Genomic DNA, 19,638 nt, shown 5'->3' with positions numbered 1-19,638 from the left:
CGTCCTTATCCTTGAGCCCATTGTTGCAGCCACTGGGTCAATCCACCTCATTGAGGGTCTTCCTCTTTTTCGCTGACTCTCTACTTTACCAAGCATGATGTCCTTCTCCAGGGACTGATCCCTCCTGACAACATGTTCAAAGTAGGTGAGACCTGGTCTCGCCATCCTTGCTTCTAAGGAGCATTCTGGTTGTACTTCATTAAGGCTGATGGAAAATTCTGGTAAGGATGATAGGAGGTTTGGAGATGCCTGGGAGGGGTTAATAACCATGATAACCAAAACCATAACATTTATGGAATACTTCTAGTGCTAGGTATTCTCCTGGTTACTTTACATGTATTAGCTGGTTGCTGTTAGTTGCCTTGAAGTGACTACAGGTGTGTTAGGTATTCTCCTGGTTACTTTACATGTATTAGCTGGTTGCTGTTAGTTGCCTTGAAGTGACTACAGGTGTGTTACGTTGCACCATAAGAAATGCAGGTATTTCACTTCTTATATCCTACCAAAACGGCTTTTTCACCATCTCTACCGGCCGGCCTCCGCCTCCGGCAAGGCGGCCCCCTAGTCTACAAGCACCCTGCAGCGCCCTTCCTGATCTTTCCTCCTCACCACATGGGGCGCCAAACACAAACATTCTTCCCTTGGAGGGCCCGCCGCGTTTCCCCCAAAGCCCCTCTCCTTTCTCCACATCATCCTCCAACTCAGGGCGCAGGCGTCACCCCTGGCTCCGCACCTCCTTCTAGCCAGCGGACCCCACGCAGGCGCCCCCAGCCTGGCGTCGGGCGGAGCGGCGGGCCACCCCGGCGTAGGCCGCGTGGCCATTGGTCGGGAGCGGGCCACGTGAGCGCGGAGTCGCCCCGGCGCGTGCGCAGAGCGGCTCAGTGCGCCGTGACGGAAGGGCCAGGCGTGGGGCCGCGCGACCTCGCCCGCCCGGCCCCCGCCCCTTGGCCTGCCGCTCCGCCCCCGCGGGGCGTCCCGGGCCGCTCGTCCGGTCAGCGGCGGCCGCGCGCGGCCCGGGGTCGCCGTGAGTACTCGCGAGGGCGTCCTGTGGGGCGGCCGCCACGGGGACGGGACGGGGCGGGGCGGCCGGGCCGCGGGAAGGGTGGGGGGCCCGCCCCGCCTCGGCCGGGGAGGGTGAAGCGAGGGGCTCGGACCGGGTGACACCGCAGGGCCCTGCTGGGCTCGACAGGCTTCGCGCAGCCCGGGCGGCGGGCGTCAGTGGTCCGGCACCGGGCCCCTTGCCTGCCGAGGCAGGCGTTGGAAATCTGGGGGTCTCCGGAGCCACCGGGAGAGGAGCTGTCGCTGCTTCCGCAGGGGAGGCCTGAGGGCCGGTCGTGGACGCGCGGGTGGCCGAGTGTTTTCGAAGCCAACCCCGTCCTTTGTCCCCACCGGAATCGCGGGGTTAGCTGTAGCTGCGGGGATCGCCCCTCCAAGGGCTCTTCCTGGCACTGTTCAGTGGCCTGGTCTTCCAGAGAAGGGAGCGCTCGCTGTTGGAGCGGAGTAACCTGCTCTCCCGGGAGCTGAGAGTTTTAACGTTGAGCTCGGAGCCTTCTCTGACCAGATGTAAAGTTGTCACACCGAGAAGCGCCCCTGGACCCAGGGAAAGACCTTTGTCGTCCAGACTCGAGGCATATTTACATCTGGCCTATTCCCTTACAAATTCCTAAAGCTGCTTTCAACCACCATCGTCCAAATTAAACACTGGGCTGAACAACACCCTTGCTCTGGGCTCTCTTCAGTCAATCTATATTTGGCCCCAAGTTCTCTTGAAAGGTTCCTTTACCTCATTTAGATAAGTCAAATAGGTCTTTTTTGTTTAGTTCATTCATAGTACCCTTAATAATTATAACTCCACCACATGAATATTTGATGTGAATTAGACTTGTCAAATATGCTTCAGTCCCAGTACCCACTATACCTTTGCTGTTGACCTTAAGCAGGTCGCTTGACCTCTCTGGGCCTGCGTATTCTGTCAGTAGAATAAAGGCTTTAAATTAGGCCATCTTTCATGCTGCTTCCTATTTAAGACATCTGTGATTCTGTGACTTCCATGGTCTCCCACTCTTCACCTTTTAAACCCTCTCACCATCTCTCCAGAGGAGAGGCCATTGAGCGTAGAAGAAACAAGTCCCTTTCACTAACGCAGCCTGTTTTGAAAAAGCTGGTAGTCTCTAAGCTGTCTCTTCCCTAAATAAGAAAAACTCCCTTTTTTTTTTTTCTTGTGACAGCAGCAGGAAGCAAGCAACAACAGCCCTTGGAGAAAGGCTAAGTTTTTCTTGACAAAAAAACCTTAAAGTTGCTACTTCTGGCCCTCGCTGCCATCATCCTACCACCAAGCCCAAGACAGCCCAGGCTGGACATTAGTGCCTCCCTCTTTACTCTTTTGTGATCATCTCGATCAGCACCTGACTGTTTTTCTTTTCAAAGTTCACAAACCCAGTCCTCAGATCTTCATATTCTGGTACTCAGCCGCCCTTGAAGGTGAATGGAATCTTGTTTTTTAAAAATCATTTCGTGTATGATTTTGTCTATGTGTGGAAGCATTTGGGTTCTTGTGTGTACCCTCTCATTTGGCTTGAGGAGCCTCTTTTACTTAGTGTCCAGCGAGGGTTCATTCATTCCTTCACGCATTCAGTAAGTGTGAGTGTGTGTGTTGAGGGACCACTATGTGCTGAGAATATAGAGAGTGAAAACAAAGTCCCTGCCTCCATGGAGTTTGCAGTCTGGTGATAAAAACAAACAAGTACATAGTATGGCAGAACATGGTAAGTGCTGTAGAAAAAAATTAAGCGGGGAAGCGGGGAGCAGATAAAGAGGGCCAATATGTGTGTGTTGGGTTGTTTTATTTAGGATAGTCAAGGTGACCTTTCAGCAGAGATCTGAAAGAGGGAAGGAGCAATCCATGTGAGTATCTGGGTGACAGGCATTCTAGGAAAGAGGAATAGCAAATGCAAAGACCCAGAGGTGGGAATATGCTTGACATGTTTAAAGAAGAGCAAAGAAGCCATTGTGGAGTCTCAGGGATAATAGTCCTGCTTACATTCAGATTTGACTTTCTAGGGAGAAGCCCTGTAAGAGTAGCCTCTGGTATTTAACTTTATATTATGAAAATTTCCAATCATACACAAAAGTAGAGAGTACAAGAAACTTATGAGTACAAGAAACTTATGTACCTGTCGCCTAGCTTCATCAATAATCCACACTTTATTTCATTTTTTTTTTTTGGTGCTGGAGTAGTATTTTGGAGCCTTGGTGGTACAGTGGTTAAGTGATTCCGTTGCTAATCAAAAGGGTTAGCAGTTCAAATCCACCAGCCGCTCCTTGGAAGCCCTGTGGGGCAGTTCTACTCTGTCCTGTAGGGTCGCTATGGGATTTTAAAGCAAATCCCAGAAAACCTGTCTTTTCATGCCTAAAAACTTCAGTTTCCTTTTGCATATTGTTTAAATGGGTCGGGAAGTACTATCAGCTGGAGGACAGTTACGCTGAATTTACCCTGGCATTGTGCCTTATGTCCCCATTGCAGGTCAGTGACCAGGCTTAAGTTGGTATCTGAGGAACAGACCACAGGCCCTTGGAACTCCAGAGGATCTAGAACATTGGTTTTCAAATGTTATCATGCATCAGAATAACTTGGAGGGTTGTTAAAGCAGAGATTGCTGAGCCCCACCATTGGAGTTTCTGATTCAGCAGTCCTGGGGTGCAGCTGAGTATGTGCATTTCTGACAAGTTCCCAGGTGGTGCTTTGGTTACAGACTCCACTCTGAGAACCACTGATCCAGAGACCTACAGTTCAACAGACCCATATTAGAGACCAAGAACATCTGTGTTTGAGGTGGGGGTAGGTTAGACTGAGGTATTTGCAGAACCAGGAAGACCTGGAACAGTGGTTTTTCATTTTCGCTTCACAGTAGAATCACCTGGAGAGCTTTTTTTTTTTAATTTGATACTTGGGATCCATCCCCATGAAATTGAGTTAATTGGTGTTGAGTGGGGCTGTGCACTCATGTGTGTGAAAAGTTCACCAGGTGATTGTGACTTGCTGATCTAGAGAGTAACAAAGCTTTTTTAATTTGTTCTTAGGGTAGCTTCTGCCATCCCCTGCCATTAAAACCTTCATAAATTTGGCAGATGAATTTTTTTCTACTTAATGTAGAGGTTTTTGTGGGACTAAAAGTGGCTAGTATAGGGTTGGGGGGGTCCTCAGGGTTAGGACGGAACAGGGAAACTATGTGAAAGGACTAGGGGGTCAATGTTTTTCTGAGCATTTGTTGGGATCATTATTGCATTTTTATTTTAGGCATAGGTTCCGGGATGAGTCTGGGGCATTATTTCGGCCATAAAATCTCAGACCATGGCTACCAGAAGATGTTTGGTATTGCTGAGGATTTTTAAGGTAGCTGTGATTGTCATATAAAGGCTTGTAGTGATTCCGTTGCTTAAAGAGATGATGAGTCAATCTAGAGAAATGACTAGGCGTAAAGAGTCCAAAAAGGATCTCAGATTCTGGTTCTTAACTCTGGTGGGGAGTGGTGCTGTGAAGAATGTTCCAAAATGAACTGACTAGAGAGTAACATAAGCATCTGGTTCTGCCACCATCTTTTGGCTCCAGGGGTTGATGTAGCATTATGAGCTAGAGCAGGAACTTGAGACTCCACAGTTATCAGTCAGATGACTGCAGACATGTTCCATTCCTCATTCTCACCATAAACTGTACATTCATAGTTCATTTTTTTTTTAAGAATCATGTGTATAAATGTGTGTGTACATGCATGCAGGTATGTCTTTGTGCAAGTATCTGGACATATGTATAATGAAAGTGTATCCCTAAACTGTTAAGTGGTGATAAAACCAGCTGTTGTCTACTTTCCACAGGACAGTGACTTGTCACCACCGCAACAGCAGAGTCTGCCATTTCCAGCAGATCTCCAGTTAGCCCGTGATATCACCCCCTCCCTTGTCTCCCTTCGTGGCCTCCTAAATGCCCATCTCGTTGGCCTGGGTTCAACTGGTGGTATGGAGGGGTGCTGCTTAGCACTGACCTGGGAGTGTGAGTGACCCACTGACCCAATGGTGAGAACTGACTGCCCACCTCTGCAGCTTATCATCCACGGGTAGATGGGACAAAGTGCAGACATCACCCTTTCCTGGTATTTTTCCTTCAACCCTTTTGGAAAGTGGAGTGGCTATTTGCCGTTAAAGGAGAAGGGGCATGGAAAGAGTATTACTTGGTGGGTGAGTTTATGTCTATGTTTGTAGATGGCTTTTCTTGGGAAAGAAGGAAACAGTTAACTACTTTCAGGGATTGAAAGAGAGCTTAGGTGTGCTTGGGAGCTGCCTTGGTTAATGATCCTAGGAAAGGCTAGCTTGTACTAGAACCCAAATGTGGCTGGCAGTCAACCTTGACATTGAAATTTAAGTCTTTTGTATCCTCCTTCTCCTGGCTACTAGAGCTTCAATCATACTTAGACTTAAGGAGACCAGAATTCCCTACTGTTTTCCTCTCTATCCCACCAAGTCAGAATTAGGCCATGAAGATTCAGAAAGAGCCTGAGACTCTACCAAAGAGTGAGACAAAGGAAGAAAGGGATTAGTGCCTCAGTTACTCTATATCAAGGGACCTTCTCACAGTGTTTGTGGGAGCCTATTTCCTAGCCTGTTGCCCCAGCCCAAGCCATGGGATAACAGGGACCTACCAATGGGTTGTATTATTTCTCATCACTAGGACATCAAAGGCCAGTTCTGGAATGATGATGATTCGGAAGGAGATAATGAATCAGAGGAATTTCTCTACGGAGTTCAGGTGAGGCTATAGCTGCAAGACCCATGTTGGATGTATGCTTCTGTCTGGATGCCTTAGGCGTGAAAGAGATTGTTCTAAAGCAGAGATGAGTTGAGGATACAGTGTTGACGTGATCTGAGCATGATCTTGTGAGAGCTGATCCATGTTATTGTTCCTGCTTGGGACTCATACCTGTCCCAGAGTACACCATAGTCTCTGTCCATGGAGGCTGCTCAGATGTTCTTAGTTAGAAATAATTGTTTTTATAGTCCCTTGTCACTAGCCAACCCCCAGAACTCATTACCATCGAGTCATTCCGACTCATAGTGACCTACAGGACAGAGTAGAACCACCCCACATGGTTTCCAAGGCTGTAAATCTTTATGGAAGCAGATTGCCACATTTCTTTTGCAGAGTGGCTGGTGGGTTCAAATTGCCAACTTTCAGTTAGCAGCCAGGTGCTTAAGTACTGCATCACCAGGGCTCCTTTCTCACTAGCCAGTGGGGGTCATTTCATTCATTAGTATCAAATTCTTAAAAGATTATCTCGCCATTGATTCCTTAATGCCACCACTGCCCAGGGCACAGTCCTGAGCAGGAGTGCCAGAGAATGTCCAGATAGACCCAAGCAGAGTTAAATGCTGTGCTTTTCAGCCTATTCTGAGTTCTCATAGAAGGTATGCCTAAGCATACTGGTCATGGTCAGAGAGGAAACGCTGGAGACCCAAGGATGTAAACTCCTCAAACAAACCCTGCAGTGGGTCTGCCGAAAGGTCTTAGAGTGGTGATGAGAGGGAGACTTGTCTGTCAGTGAACACCTCACCTAGGACCACCACCAAGAGCCCCTTCATATAGGCAGATTTCGTTTCACCTATACTGCTGCTGTTCCATTTTCCCTGTTCTTGGAGTCTCTCCATGTTCTTTTTTATCTTTCATCCTCTTCTTTTCCACCCTGTTCATCTTTTTCCGTCCCTCCCTACCACCAACATTTTTGCTGCTGACTCAGGGAAGCTGTGCAGCCGACCTGTATCGACACCCACAACTCGATGCAGATATTGAAGCCGTGAAGGAGATCTACAGTGAGAACTCTGTATCCATCAGGTGGGGCTCCACTTCAGGGATGGCAGGGGAGCAAACCACTTCTTTCTGAGTTGTTAAATGGCTAGAGGTTTTTTTCCTTTTTATGGTGTGATAGGAGGTCTGTGGACATAGATAAAAGCTTAATGATAGTGGGAGTTGCTCAGAATACTTAAGCTTGGCTGACAGGAGCCAGTGGGAGAAGTATAGCCACTTTTCTTAGAAAGTCCTTCTAATCCTAGACCCTTCTAGGCTGATAGTTTCACCTTTTGACCTGGAGAAGACCCTAATCATGTGAGTGGCTTGAGGGTATAGCTGTGAATCTAGATATAGGGCTACCTTCCTCCCTTCCCTTCCTTCTTCCCTGCCACCAGGCTCAGTTCTCCCTTCACCTCAGCCTGTTCCCTTCTTTCTCCTTTAATGATTCTCACCTGTGGTCACCTGTGTCTCTACAGAGAATATGGAACTATCGATGACGTGGACATTGACCTCCACATCAACATCAGCTTCCTCGATGTAAGTGGTGCCAGTGCCTGCCAACAACATGTCTAGCTGGACTTGTGGATTTTGTTATGTAGGCCAGGAACCTTGTTCCTGAGTACTGTATTTGGAGCGCATGTTCTTCATCCCTGCCCTTCCTAGACCATCAGCAGACAGTGGTGTGTACTGTCATGTGCATGTGTGTGTCATGGGGGGAGAGCATCAAACCATTCCTCTCTCTTGCTAAGCTAGTAACTATTTCCCTTACTGTTTTAGGAGGAAGTCTCTACAGCCTGGAAGGTCCTTCGGACAGAACCTATCGTGTTAAGGCTGCGATTCTCTCTCTCCCAGTACCTTGATGGACCAGGTAAAGGCAGTGACTCAGTTGGGTGCTCTGAGTGTGGTCTCATCCACAGCCATCAGCCAATTGAAGTAGAGAAAAACTAGGAATAAGGCCACTGGTAGGAGTTTTTCAGTCTCCTGTCATTGGTGTCTTCATCCCCTAGCATCTGTTAGCCATCCCTCCTAAGACCTTCTTGGTTAATAAAATTGTTCTCTCCGGCTCCCGGATATCATGTATTCCTCCCCTCTCTCCTCAGCTTCCTACTAAGGACATTTGAACTTGACCATTCAACTCCCAAAGTCTACTCTCTGCCTCAAGTGTTTTCTTCCTCCCCCTTACTGTTTAGAGTGCCCTGTAGCAACTATTTTTAGAACCTAAGCAAGCTATTCCACAGAACTGTGCCTTCAGATTCCCAGGAGGATAGCGATATGTACATACTAGGAGCTTTCTCTTCTCTTTGCAGAACCGTCAATTGAGGTTTTCCAGCCATCGAATAAGGAAGGGTTTGGGCTGGGTCTTCAGTTGAAAAAGTAAGAACTTTGATCTTTCCTGGTCATGGACATGTGAGGGGAAGACAGATGGATATATGTGGATGGACAGGCAGACCCTTGGATGGATGTTGATTTTATACTAAAATACCTTCTGCAGTATACTCAAGGAAGGCTGAAATAAATTTGGGGAGCCAAGCTTGTGGTGGCAGGGAAGCCTATGGTTCAGGGGTATCTGGCCTTGAGACTTCCTGGAGGTCAAATGAGAGGCTCATCACTATCTTTTAAAGAAAAGTAGAACCCTGGAATGAGTCATGCTGTTCACATTTCCTCTTACGGCTTCTTTGTGGACTCTAGGAGCTCCAATGATTTTAGTTTATTGGACGTGTTGAGAATCTTGCTAAGCATTAGGTCTACAAAGAGAAATAAAGCACAGATTCCACCCTCAAAAGAAGTTTCAGATAGAGTCCAGTGAACCCATGTTGTAATATAAGTGAATATGTAAGGTTTAGAAAGAACAGACAGGAAGGAATGACTCAGCCTGGTGGCAGGTGGAGGAGGGCTGTGAATGAAAGAATGAGAGGCAGATGATTAATGGTTTTTAAGGATGGATAAGAGCTGCCCATATAGACAGATTCTGAGAGTGAATAACATTTGCAGAGTCATAGTCATGTGAAGCAGCCAGTGTGTAGGACACTTCAAGTAGTTAAATATTGCTCTTTTTTTTTTTAATTGTGCTTTAGATGAAGGTTCACAGAACAAATTAGTTTCTCATTAAACCATCAGTACACACATTGTTTTGTGACGTTAGTTTCCAACCCCACGGCATGTCAACACTCTCCCCTTCTTGACCTTGGATTCCCTTTACCAGCTTTCCTGTCCCCTCCTGCCTTCTCGTCCTTGTCCCTGGGCTGGTGTGCCCATTCAGTCTTGTTTTGTTTTAGGGGCCTGTCTAATCTTTGGCTGAAGGGTGAGCCTTAGGAGTGACTTCATTACTGAGCTAAAAGGGTGTCTGGGGCTCAACTCTTGGGGTTTCTCCAGTCTCTGTCAGGCCAGTAAGTCTGGTCTTTTTTTTTGTGAGTTCAAGTGGTCAAATATTACTTGAGTCTCCAAGGGGAGTGTGGTAGAAACCAAAGCCAGAGAAGCAGGGAGGGGTTCAAATCAGAGAGAATCTTGGGCTTCTATAGACAGTTAGGAGCATTGAAAGGTTTTAGGCAAAGGAAGGATATGATCAGATTTAGTTTTAGAAAAACCATTTTGGTAGTATTGTTTGAAACCAGTTGGAGGGGGTGAGATAGGAAACCAGAATCAGTTTAGTGGTAGGCATTTGAAGAAGTCCAGACATGAGATGATGAAGGTCTGAAGTAAAGTATGACCATAGGTAAGAATGGAGATGAGAGAGAGATTAGAGGATTTGGGGAATATAAAATCACCAAGTCTTGAGTGATTTGGGTGTGTTAGATATGGTCATAAGAGCTAAGGAATAGTGGAAAATTACACCTAGATTTGCAGCCTAGATGTCTGGGTAAATTGTGATAACCTCCGAGTTAAATAGAGATATAAGAACAACAGCATTTTGGAATGGGGGTAGATAATTAGTTCTGTTTTAGACATTTGTTTGAAGTTAAAGTTGGGATATGCAAGTATGCAAGTGGAGGTGCTCGATAGACAGGTATGTGGATTTGGTACTTATAGAAGTTAGTGTTAAAGATATACATTAGTGTATGGATGCTAATTATAACTCGTATAGAATCTGAGAGATTGCTAAGGGAGAGCATGGTAGAAGAAAATAGGATCATGGGCAAAACACCCTTTATAACACCCAGACAAAATAGCCAAGAAGCCAGCAAGGCAGACAGGAAGAGAAAACCCTAAAGGTAGGTCAGGGAAGCAGGAGAAGAATGAGAATATAATAGTGTCGTAGAAGACAAGGGAGGAGAGTTTCCACAAGGAAGCCAGGTATTAGGATAAGTAAAAGGAGAACTGAAGAGTTCTTGTTGGATTTAGCAATTTTAGTGGACTGGTGAAGGTAGAAACCAGGATACAGTAAGTTGAGAAGTGAGTGGTAGGTGAGGAAGGAAGAACAATAAGTATGGATTGAGAAATTGAATGAGGATGAAAAGGGGAGAAAGAGGTAGCTAGCCTGAGGTAAAGGAACTTGAAAATTTTCATAGACTGCAGGAAAGGAACTGATAGGAGAGAGCAGGGATGATTGATAGATCAAAGGTCCCTGAGGAGTCAAGAAGGGCCTGGGATCTAGAGCCAGAGAGAGGAATCGATCTTAAATAGGGGAGTCATCTTGTCTCCAGAGAGTGGAGGGATCGAGGTAAGGATGCAGATGGAGATAGGTTTTGTAGTAGGGTTGGGAAGTTACAGGAGCTCATCTTTGATGGCCTCAGTTTTCTCTGTTAAGATGAAAGAGAGTTTGTAGATGAAGTTAGGAATTTTAGATGATAAGAGTTTAATAGCTTAGACTAATACTAGTGAGAACTGATCAAGGACCAGTGAAAGGACTGACAAGTCTAGCTGAGGGCTAGTTGGAAACCATAAATTTAGTGAAGTAATTTTTCTCCATGTGAAGGGACTAATCATCTTCACTGTTCGCCAAGGCAGAGAATGATACCTCCATCCTACCACTTCTGCCCCACTCTTGGTGGAGTCATTTCTTGGCAATAAAAATTCTAATGCTCACAGCCACTGAAGGTTAACCTCGATGTTTACTTCTAAAAGTAACAGGAGTGAGTATTTACCCCCTTATCTTGAATAGGTGCTTTAAGACAGTACATTTCCATGTGCTGAGGTCATGTCAAGGGAGTCTTCAAACACATATTCCCCCACCACAACTACTTTTGTAGTCCCTGGATCTGAATTTTGGATTAGTTGCATCTCTGGGTCCTTATTTATTGATCAACTCTCCTGCCTGAGCTTTCCTAAGCCCAGTCTCTTTGATCTCCCAGGATCCTGGGCATGTTCACATCCCAACAATGGAAACATCTCAGCAACGATTTTTTGAAGACCCAGCAGGAGAAGAGACACAGTTGGTTCAAGGCAAGTGGTACCATCAAGAAGTTCCGAGCTGGCCTCAGCATCTTCTCACCCATCCCCAAGTAAGTGTTCCCTTAGGAGCTGATAGTCTCTGGTTACCTTAGTATTGTCTTATCCCTCACCCCGCCTTCTTGATTTCCTAAACTTATCTTGTCTGTCGTCTCTCTAGGTTCTCTCAATGCTGTATCTGTAGCTATTAACGCTACCCATATGGTCCTGTCATCCATGTGTCCTTACTCTTCTACTCTTGACCCAATACTCATACCCCATCCTTTATGTAAAACACAGTACACCTAGCACGTGGCGTGTGTTTGGCAAAATGCATGCTGACCTCTCCGTCTTTGGTTCTCATCCTTATTCCCCTGCCTAAGGAGGCAGAGTGAGGAAACAGACACTAATTCCTCCTTCTTAGGCAAGGATACATTGATCTGTTTTCTACGTTCTAGAAATAAATATTCCGTTCTTTGACCCCAGGTTTACCTGGTTGCTGTTGTTGGGTGTTTTTATTTTTGTTTCCCCGGTACCTTTTAATCTTCCCAAAGACAGATACAAGCTGAGGTGCCAGATACTTACTGTTGAGCACTAAACAGATGGCTCTGGGGGTCACAGATTTTCAGCTTCACAGGCACCATTATTGACAATCAGATGTGACTAATTTTGCCTAGCACAGCGTTTAGTACTTAATGAAAAATATATGTACATTGAGTAAATGAAATGGCATCCTGTCCAGGGGATCATTCCATACCCAGTGTAGACACCATAGAAGGTGACCTAGCCTCTGCCTCTGCCTACCCTTCATGGATTTGTTGTGAAGAACGCACAGATAAGGGCATAAAAATCAAGTTCAGGTGCATGATCTACGTGCTTTGACAATGTTTAAGATCCAGTGGAATTTTCCTCAGATAGAAGTTTCTCTTTGGCCTGTGTCACTTCACCCATCCTGGCCTAGATCTGTCTCATCTTGAGTCCTCATACTGAATCCCCGGTGTCAACACTTCTGTTTGCTCTCTCTTCTCCAGGTCTCCCAGTTTTCCTATCATACAGGACTCCATGCTGAAAGGCAAACTGGGTGTACCAGAGCTTCGGGTTGGACGCCTCATGAACCGTTCCATCTCCTGCACCATGAAGAACCCCAAAGTGGAGGTGTTTGGCTACCCTCCCAGCCCCCAGGCAGGTCTCCTGTGCCCCCAGCACGTGGGCCTCCCTCCCCCAGCACGGACCTCTCCTTTGGTACATGGGCTGGGGAGGGTTTGACTTGGGCATTAGGAGGGTGGGAATGGAAATGTGGGAGATAGTTACTCAAAATAAGATGGAAGTATGGTTGTCCAGGTATCATAAATCAAACCTGGGCATATACCACGAGTGGTTAGAATGGAATACATTTCTCATAGCTGAAAACTTATATCCAAACTGCCTGGCTAGTTGTTATATTAGTAGGCCATAAAGCAGGGAGTCTGGGGATGGTCATCCCAAGGAGATGTCATATATGATTTTATTACGTTGTAGGGCTAGGGATAGGACTTAGTAGTTAGCTGCTGCACTGACCTGTTCCACCTACCTTGAAAGAGGATCAAGGCCAGGTGGGCCCTTTTCCTTTGGAAAAAATGTGTAAAGGTCCTCTCTCCAGCTTTGGGATTACTTAGGCTGATCCAGGCTAAGACTTAAGTACTTTTGGAGAATCCTAGGTGATGGGTGTAAGTAAGGCCTGTCTAGACCTCGGCTTCATGGAAGGCTCATGGGGTCATTTTATTCTCACCAGGTCAGTGGTCACTGCAAGAACATTCCCACTCTGGAATATGGATTCCTCGTTCAGGTAATTCCAGAGCTCCTTCTCTCCTGTCGTCTGACCCATCCGATCCTTTGTTGTTGGTCTCCTAGCTCCTTAGTCATTTAACAGATACTTCGTGAGTTGCTTTGCTCCCAAAACTATGCTAAGTGTTGTATGGGTAGGAGAAAAGAAGGCACAGTTCCACCCTCAAGACGCTTAGCATTATTGGGAAGACAACACTCACAGATCACTTATGATCAAGTGCCAAACGAGGCACTGCAGATTTTAACTGTGTAGGTATCTAGATGAGAGAGAGGGATCAACACCAATGTCTTTACAGTCCTAAACGTCCTTGCTCACAAGGTCTCTGGCCTCTTTCACTGCTCAGCAGTTACTGGTTGTTTGCTTCTTATTGTAATCATTCTGCTGCCTACACACGCTCCCACTTTTGTATTTCTGTTACCTTTGTTTATGCCATTACCTCCACCTGCCTTCTTCCCGGTGTCTGCCTGTCGAAGTCAAGGCTCAGATGCCACCTTTCTATTAAATGTCCTCTGATACCCTAACTATATGAGTTGAAAATGATCTCTCCCCGCACTGCTTTTTGTTTTATGTGGCACCTATGTGTCACATACCCTATGCTGCCTTAAGTTGTGATTAACTTTTTTAAAAATAATATTGTGTTTTCAGTGAAGGTTTACACAGCTGTTGAGGTTCCCATTCAACATTTCTACACAAGTTGTTCAGTGACATTGGTTACATTCTTCACAGTGCGTGAATATTCTCATTCCTGTTTTGGTTGTTCTGATTCCATTAATCTATTTCCCCTGCCCCTTTACATTCTCATCTTTGTTTTAAAGTAATTGCTGACCGTTTGGTCTCATATGAATTGTAATTAATTTTTGTATATGCCACATCTCCTGTTGCAGTTTAGGTCTTTTATATATCATTGCAGCGTCAGGAGACCTTTCACAGAGCCGGGTAAATAGTAGGCGTTCAATAAATCTATATTAAATGAATAAATAAAACCCTTCGCATGTCCTATTATTACCAGCCCGGAAATATGTAAAATGGGAACAGCCTGATTCCAAGGAAAGTGAGTTGATTGGAAAAGCCATGTTAAGACACAGTGTTTGTAAAATACTCTGTAAAATGTTGCTGTGCAAGCTTTGGATTTATGCCGTCTTCCCATGACAGAGTTCTGTGCGTGTGGTATTAACCAGTGGATAGGCTGATTGTTCTAGGTAGTTGAAATGGCTTCTCAGGCCTCCCTGTCACCTGATCATGGACTAAATATCTCTCCCAAAAGGGACGGTCTGTAATTACTACAACTATTGTTAATAGTTTGATTAGCACCTGTTAATGTTTATAAAATATTTTCATGAAATCATCTCATTCCTCCCAACACCACTATGAGGTGAATAACACCCCACTTTATAAATGAAGAAACCGAGGCTCAGGTTAACGACTTGCCCAAAGTTACATAAGATACAAAAGTAGATGCAGGGCTTTAACCAGGTCTTCTAAATATAAGACCATGGCCAGTTTTTTTTTTTATTATACAGTCTTAGCTTTGCAGTTGGGGCATCAATTTACATGCAAGGCCCAAGAATTAAATCTTGCCCTAGGTACAGGACTGGGAGGGAGGAAAGTAGCTGGAAAAGATGCTGAAATTATTCCTCATGTCTGCCTATACTTCCAAAAGATTAATAGAATCTTTTGTGTCCCCAGATAATGAAGTATGCAGAGCAGAGGATTCCGACCCTGAATGAGTACTGTGTGGTGTGTGATGAGCAGCACGTCTTCCAGAATGGCTCCATGCTCAAGGTATAGGCCTCTACTCTGTGGCCCGCTTCCTTGGGTCCTTAGCCAAGGACCTTCCTTCCTGGGTCTGTGGTAAAGGTGAAATTCTGTCCATACTCCCTGAGACTCTAAGAATAATTGCTTTTCTCAGAATCTTGGCAGTCTTATTTGGCGAGATGAGGATATGAGAATATTTTTGAGGATAGAATGAATCCCCACCTAACATTTAAAAATTGGACATGATGCTGTCCTCAGGGACTCCAACTCAAGGTGGGTAGATAGACACTTAGTCATAATCACAATATATATTAAGTGTAATAAGAGAAATAAGCAGTGATGTAGAAACTTAGAAGAGAGGGCATCTGACTACTAGGGAGGTCAAGAAAGGCTTCATAAAGGAGACAGCATTGATTCCCAAGCTTATGAGTAAGTTATTTTAATTTAGATTTAACTTATTGTTAGAATAGCTTGTTTCTGACATAGAGGCCCCAAATCCCTCCCTTGTACTAGAAGATTGTCCCTCTCTCTTGCAGCGCCTTCTTACTGCATACTTCCCTTTCTCCTACCCCCATCTCTTTAATATGTCCCATTCAGCCAGCTGTCTGTACTCGTGAACTGTGTGTTTTCTCTTTCTACACACTGGGAGTCATGTCTGGAGCTGCAGAGGAGGTGGCCACTGGAGCAGAGGTTTGGAAGAGGCAAAGGTGGCTGGGGAATTGGGATCAAGAAAAAAAGGCAAGGGAACCCAGCAGTTTTACTCTCTGGAATTTAACCTACAGAAATGCCTTTATATGTAAAGATGTTCATTCTACTATTGTTTGTAATAGTAAAAAAGTGGGTACAGCTCTACCTCTAGGGGGTCTGGTTACAGAAATTTGGTACTTTATAGTGGAAATACTATACAACTATTATTTATGGATAGAAAATTATAATATATTGTTATATAAAAAAGGAAATACAGTAGTATCTGTAGTACATTTTTTTTTTTAATTGCATTTATAACAAAATAACTATTTCCATAGGAAAAATTTCTGGAAGGATATACATCAAACTTAACAAGTTACCTGTGAGGAATGAGATTTGTTTGGAGGTTGGGGGGATGATTTTTATGTTTTTTTTAATCACTTCAGTTTAATTTGAAATTTTTTAATGAGCTTGTATTTTCTAATTAAGAAACCACAAACATAATTTGCTTTTAAAAAGAACATCAGGGAGAAATGCTCAGAGACTCTGGAAGGTAGAGCTGTACTGGCTTTTGTGACTCCCAGTATTGGGAAATCATTAGCTTCTGGTCCCTTTCACTCCTGTCTCCTAAGGTGGTAGACCTGCTGGTGGCCATGTGCAGGGCAGCTTTGGAGTCCCCTAGGAAGAGCATCATTTTTGAGCCTTATCCCTCCGTGGTGGATCCTACTGATCCCAAGACGCTGGCCTTTAACCCTAAGGTACAATTGCTTGGGAAGAAAATGGTACAGAAATGGGAAAAGATAATGGGAAACTGTAGGTGTCATTCGAATATACACAACAACTTGGAATAAGGAGAAGAAATGAAATGCTTGGCTGTGAGATTGTGACTCTCAGAAGGCAAGAGCCTAAACCCAAACCCAAAACCCAGTGCCGTCAAGTCGATTTCAATTCACAGTGACCCTATAGGACAGAGTAGAACTTTGCTGTAGAGTTTCCAAGGAGCGCCTGGTGGATTCAAACTCCTGACTTCTTGGTTAACAATCGTAGCACTTAACCACTGTGCCACCAGGGTTTCCGGCAAGAGCCTAAGGAGTAGGATATCATGGCCTTGTGCTTATAGGGTTTGGCGGGGGCCCCTCACTGCCCAGGAAATGAGCAGGTGGGCCATAGAAGAAAGTGACCCCTCCTGAATGGGAACTCCTAATGGGAGAGAAGGCAGACCCTATACCTTGTTTCTTAGAACTCTTGAACCCTAGGCTTTAGCTGTTTCAATGAATAAATAGCTGAGTTTGTCAGAAGAAGGGGAGAAGAATTTATATGTATTATATCATGATAGGGAAGAATATAGACTTTGAACCAGGCAGACCTGGATTCCTTTGAGGTTTGGGTGCTTTCTACCTGAATGGTGTTAGTCAGGCCACTTAACCTTTCTCAACCTCAGTTTCCTTATCTTTAAAAAGGGAATAATATCTACCTTGTATAACAAAACGAGAGAGAATGTATGTCAGGAACCCAGCACAGTGGCATGCTATTACTTTCTTGCTATGTATCAGGCACAGTACTAGAATCTTTACATATGTTGTTTCATTTAATTCTCAGAGCATCTCTGTAAGGGTGGTAGGTGTTATCTTCATTTAGAAACAGGGATGCTGAGGTTCTGAGAAGTTCAGGAACGCGCCCTAGTACATCTAGCTGGTAAAAAGGAGCTAGCATGCGGTTCCAAAACTGTCTGACGTTAAAGCTTACATTCTTTCCATTACATTCTACATTGTTTCCCTTGGGCTGAAACTTCTTTTGTGCATCTGGCCCGCCTTTACACCACATCTTACTCCCCTCCACTTTTCTTCATTTGGTTCTTCTCTTCCCATTGATTCCCTGCAGAAGAAGAATTATGAGCGACTTCAGAAAGCTCTGGATAGTGTGATGTCCATCCGGGAGATGACCCAGGTATTCAGCCCTCTGTCCCCTGCTCTCTACCTGCCCAGCTCAAGTGTTCTGTTCTGCTTGGAATTCGTGGGAGTAGGCTGAAGATTTAGAGATGCTACTCAATGTCCTCACTATATTTTTTCTAGTCTTCCCTCTTAAATCTTCCTAATCCTTGTTGTCTGTTTGTTAGCTGTTACTCCTTCTCTTCACTCTTAACGTCTCTCTCAACCTTTACCTTTGCTGCTAAATCCTTCGCAAGTTGTTCATATTTAATGTTTTCCTCATAATTGTTAGGCAGTTAGGGAAGTAAGGGAAAGACTTCTGCTCTGGGTTGGGAGGGGGAGGAGGGGGGCTTGGAGGTAAGGAACTAGACCCAGGGGCCTACATCTTCTGTCCTTCCAGGGGTGGGGCAGCCACATGGAGCAGTGACCATCCTTTGACTCAAGGCTGTCCCTCACCAGACTTCCCCACCCCTCGTCTGCAATCTCTGCATGAATAGACATTCATTTGTACTCACATTTACAGGTGGGCCTCTTCTCAGCAAATCCTATATGTCACAGTTCAGATTAACACATAAGATACACCTAGGAGGAATAATTTACATGACAGAGGATCCTTTGCTTTCTGTAAAGCTTTACCACAGGTGTCCTTAGCGTAATTTTTCTGGGACATTGATTTATTTTTTGATTTATGATCAACTTTTTAGGGTTGTAGGAATTGCATAAAATGAGGGAGACCCACCTGCATGTTGTTTTGTAAACATCTTCGGTCATTTTCATATTTATGAATCTTCCCAACCTGACTGGGGCTGCTCAAGGGTGGGAACCCCATCTCCTCTTGCCCCCATGTGGCCTTCAGTGCCTAGCCCTGGGCCCTGATAGTCAGCCTGTCAGAAGTGGGAGGGTTCCCACCTCTCCTTAGAGTTAACCTTATGGCCATTGTCTTCCAGGGCTCGTACTTGGAAATCAAGAAGCAGATGGACAAGCTGGATCCCCTGGCCCATCCTCTTCTGCAGTGGTATGGATGGAATGGCTCATCCTTCTCTAGGGGATTATTGGACATGGAACCTACACCTTCTCTTAGAGGTGGTTTCAACATTTTTCCAGAGTTACAGGCATCATGGCTGCTTTTCCTTGGGTTTCTGCTGATAACACCTTGTCCTGAGAAAAATTAAGAATTTACAGAGAACCCACAGATTCTAATATGGTGCTTCAAGTTCTCTTTAAGTGTTCCATGTTTCCCAGTAGGTGTTTGAGTGCTCCTTGCATGTAGGAATTAACACTATTCAATTCAGTAAAGTTTTCTGTGCATTCAGAGGGGTCTGTCTTCCCCTAGCACCCGTTTGTCCCTGTCTCACGGCCTTCCCTGATGAGGGACAATGTCCCCCGTTTGTCCCTGTCTCACGGCTTTCCCTGATGAGGGATAATGTTCAGAGCCTTTAGGCACTGTTGTCATGTTCTTTTCCTAGCAAAACTTCTGAACATTCCCTCCTGCCCTCCACCCCTTGCTTTGCCTCCCTGATCTTGATTGCTGTTGTTTTCCTGATGTAGTTTTCCTATTGTAACTTGCCTCCCTCTTCCTAGTCAGTCTTTGACATCAGTACCTTTATGCATGAGGAATGGCCAGGCATAGAACATCCAGGGTGGCATCACAAGTACAGAGATGAGGCACAAACAAACAAATCGTATCCACCAAGGAGATAATGCTCTCTTGCCAAGCCCTCAACGTTTTACACTTCCGTTCTCCCCGTCCTCTGAGTTCAGTCTAGGTACAGCCCAGTCTGTCCCTGACTCCTCCAGAAGTGTGTTCTAGTTTCTTTTATTCCTTTCTCTAGCCCTGACAGTAACTTTATCTTCTCCATTTCTTCTTGTCCCTGAGAGCCTTCAGGCAGAAGGGCTCCTAAGCCCTGGTTCCGAATCTCTGAATCCCAGCTATAAGTTGTCACTATCCTAATAAAGACCTCTCTCAACTTTGGTTTGTAACAGATCCCTTGTGCTCTGCCTTTTGTTCTGTTCTTTTCTCTCTCTAGATGTCAGCCCACCTCTTGCCCCTTTATTTCTTTCGTCCGTTGTTTAACCCCCAGTAACTAGCTGGCCTCTGGACAGGAGCTTCCATTTTACGTTTTTATACATAAGCATTACCACTCATGAGGAAGGGCCAGGTAGTGACCTCAACATTTCATACAGTTCAGATGGACTTGGAATCCTTGCTTGTTCTCTCAGGGGTCAGAAGGAGACTGCTGCTT

At 45.1% G+C, this 19,638-nt stretch overlaps 1 protein-coding gene across 14 annotated transcripts in view; it reads left to right on the top strand.

The window, feature by feature from the left end:
* Nucleotides 1-919: 919 nt before the first annotated feature.
* PARP6 (poly(ADP-ribose) polymerase family member 6) overlaps nt 920-19,638 on the top strand; it is a 30,303-nt gene continuing 11,584 nt past the window's right edge. For 3 of the 14 annotated variants that reach the window (XM_049905376.1, XM_049905382.1, XM_049905388.1), the window contains exons 1-15: nt 1,063-2,481; nt 4,873-5,070; nt 5,723-5,800; nt 6,786-6,880; nt 7,312-7,372; nt 7,613-7,703; nt 8,143-8,209; nt 11,125-11,274; nt 12,232-12,442; nt 12,972-13,025; nt 14,712-14,807; nt 15,378-15,518; nt 16,100-16,225; nt 17,349-17,414; nt 18,343-18,410. In XM_049905376.1, the coding sequence (XP_049761333.1) occupies nt 5,068-5,070; nt 5,723-5,800; nt 6,786-6,880; nt 7,312-7,372; nt 7,613-7,703; nt 8,143-8,209; nt 11,125-11,274; nt 12,232-12,442; nt 12,972-13,025; nt 14,712-14,807; nt 15,378-15,518; nt 16,100-16,225; nt 17,349-17,414; nt 18,343-18,410 (1,307 nt within the window). In that variant the 5' untranslated portion in view covers nt 1,063-2,481; nt 4,873-5,067. The other 11 variants (XM_049905386.1, XM_049905387.1, XM_049905378.1 and 8 more) reach the window with 10 other exon arrangements.

This window comes from Elephas maximus, chromosome 13, assembly GCF_024166365.1.
Source record: "Elephas maximus indicus isolate mEleMax1 chromosome 13, mEleMax1 primary haplotype, whole genome shotgun sequence".
In the NCBI taxonomy this organism is placed as follows: Eukaryota; Metazoa; Chordata; class Mammalia; order Proboscidea; family Elephantidae; genus Elephas; species Elephas maximus.
Note: the sequence above shows the minus strand (reverse complement) of the source record. Positions and strands in the feature narration are given on the sequence as shown.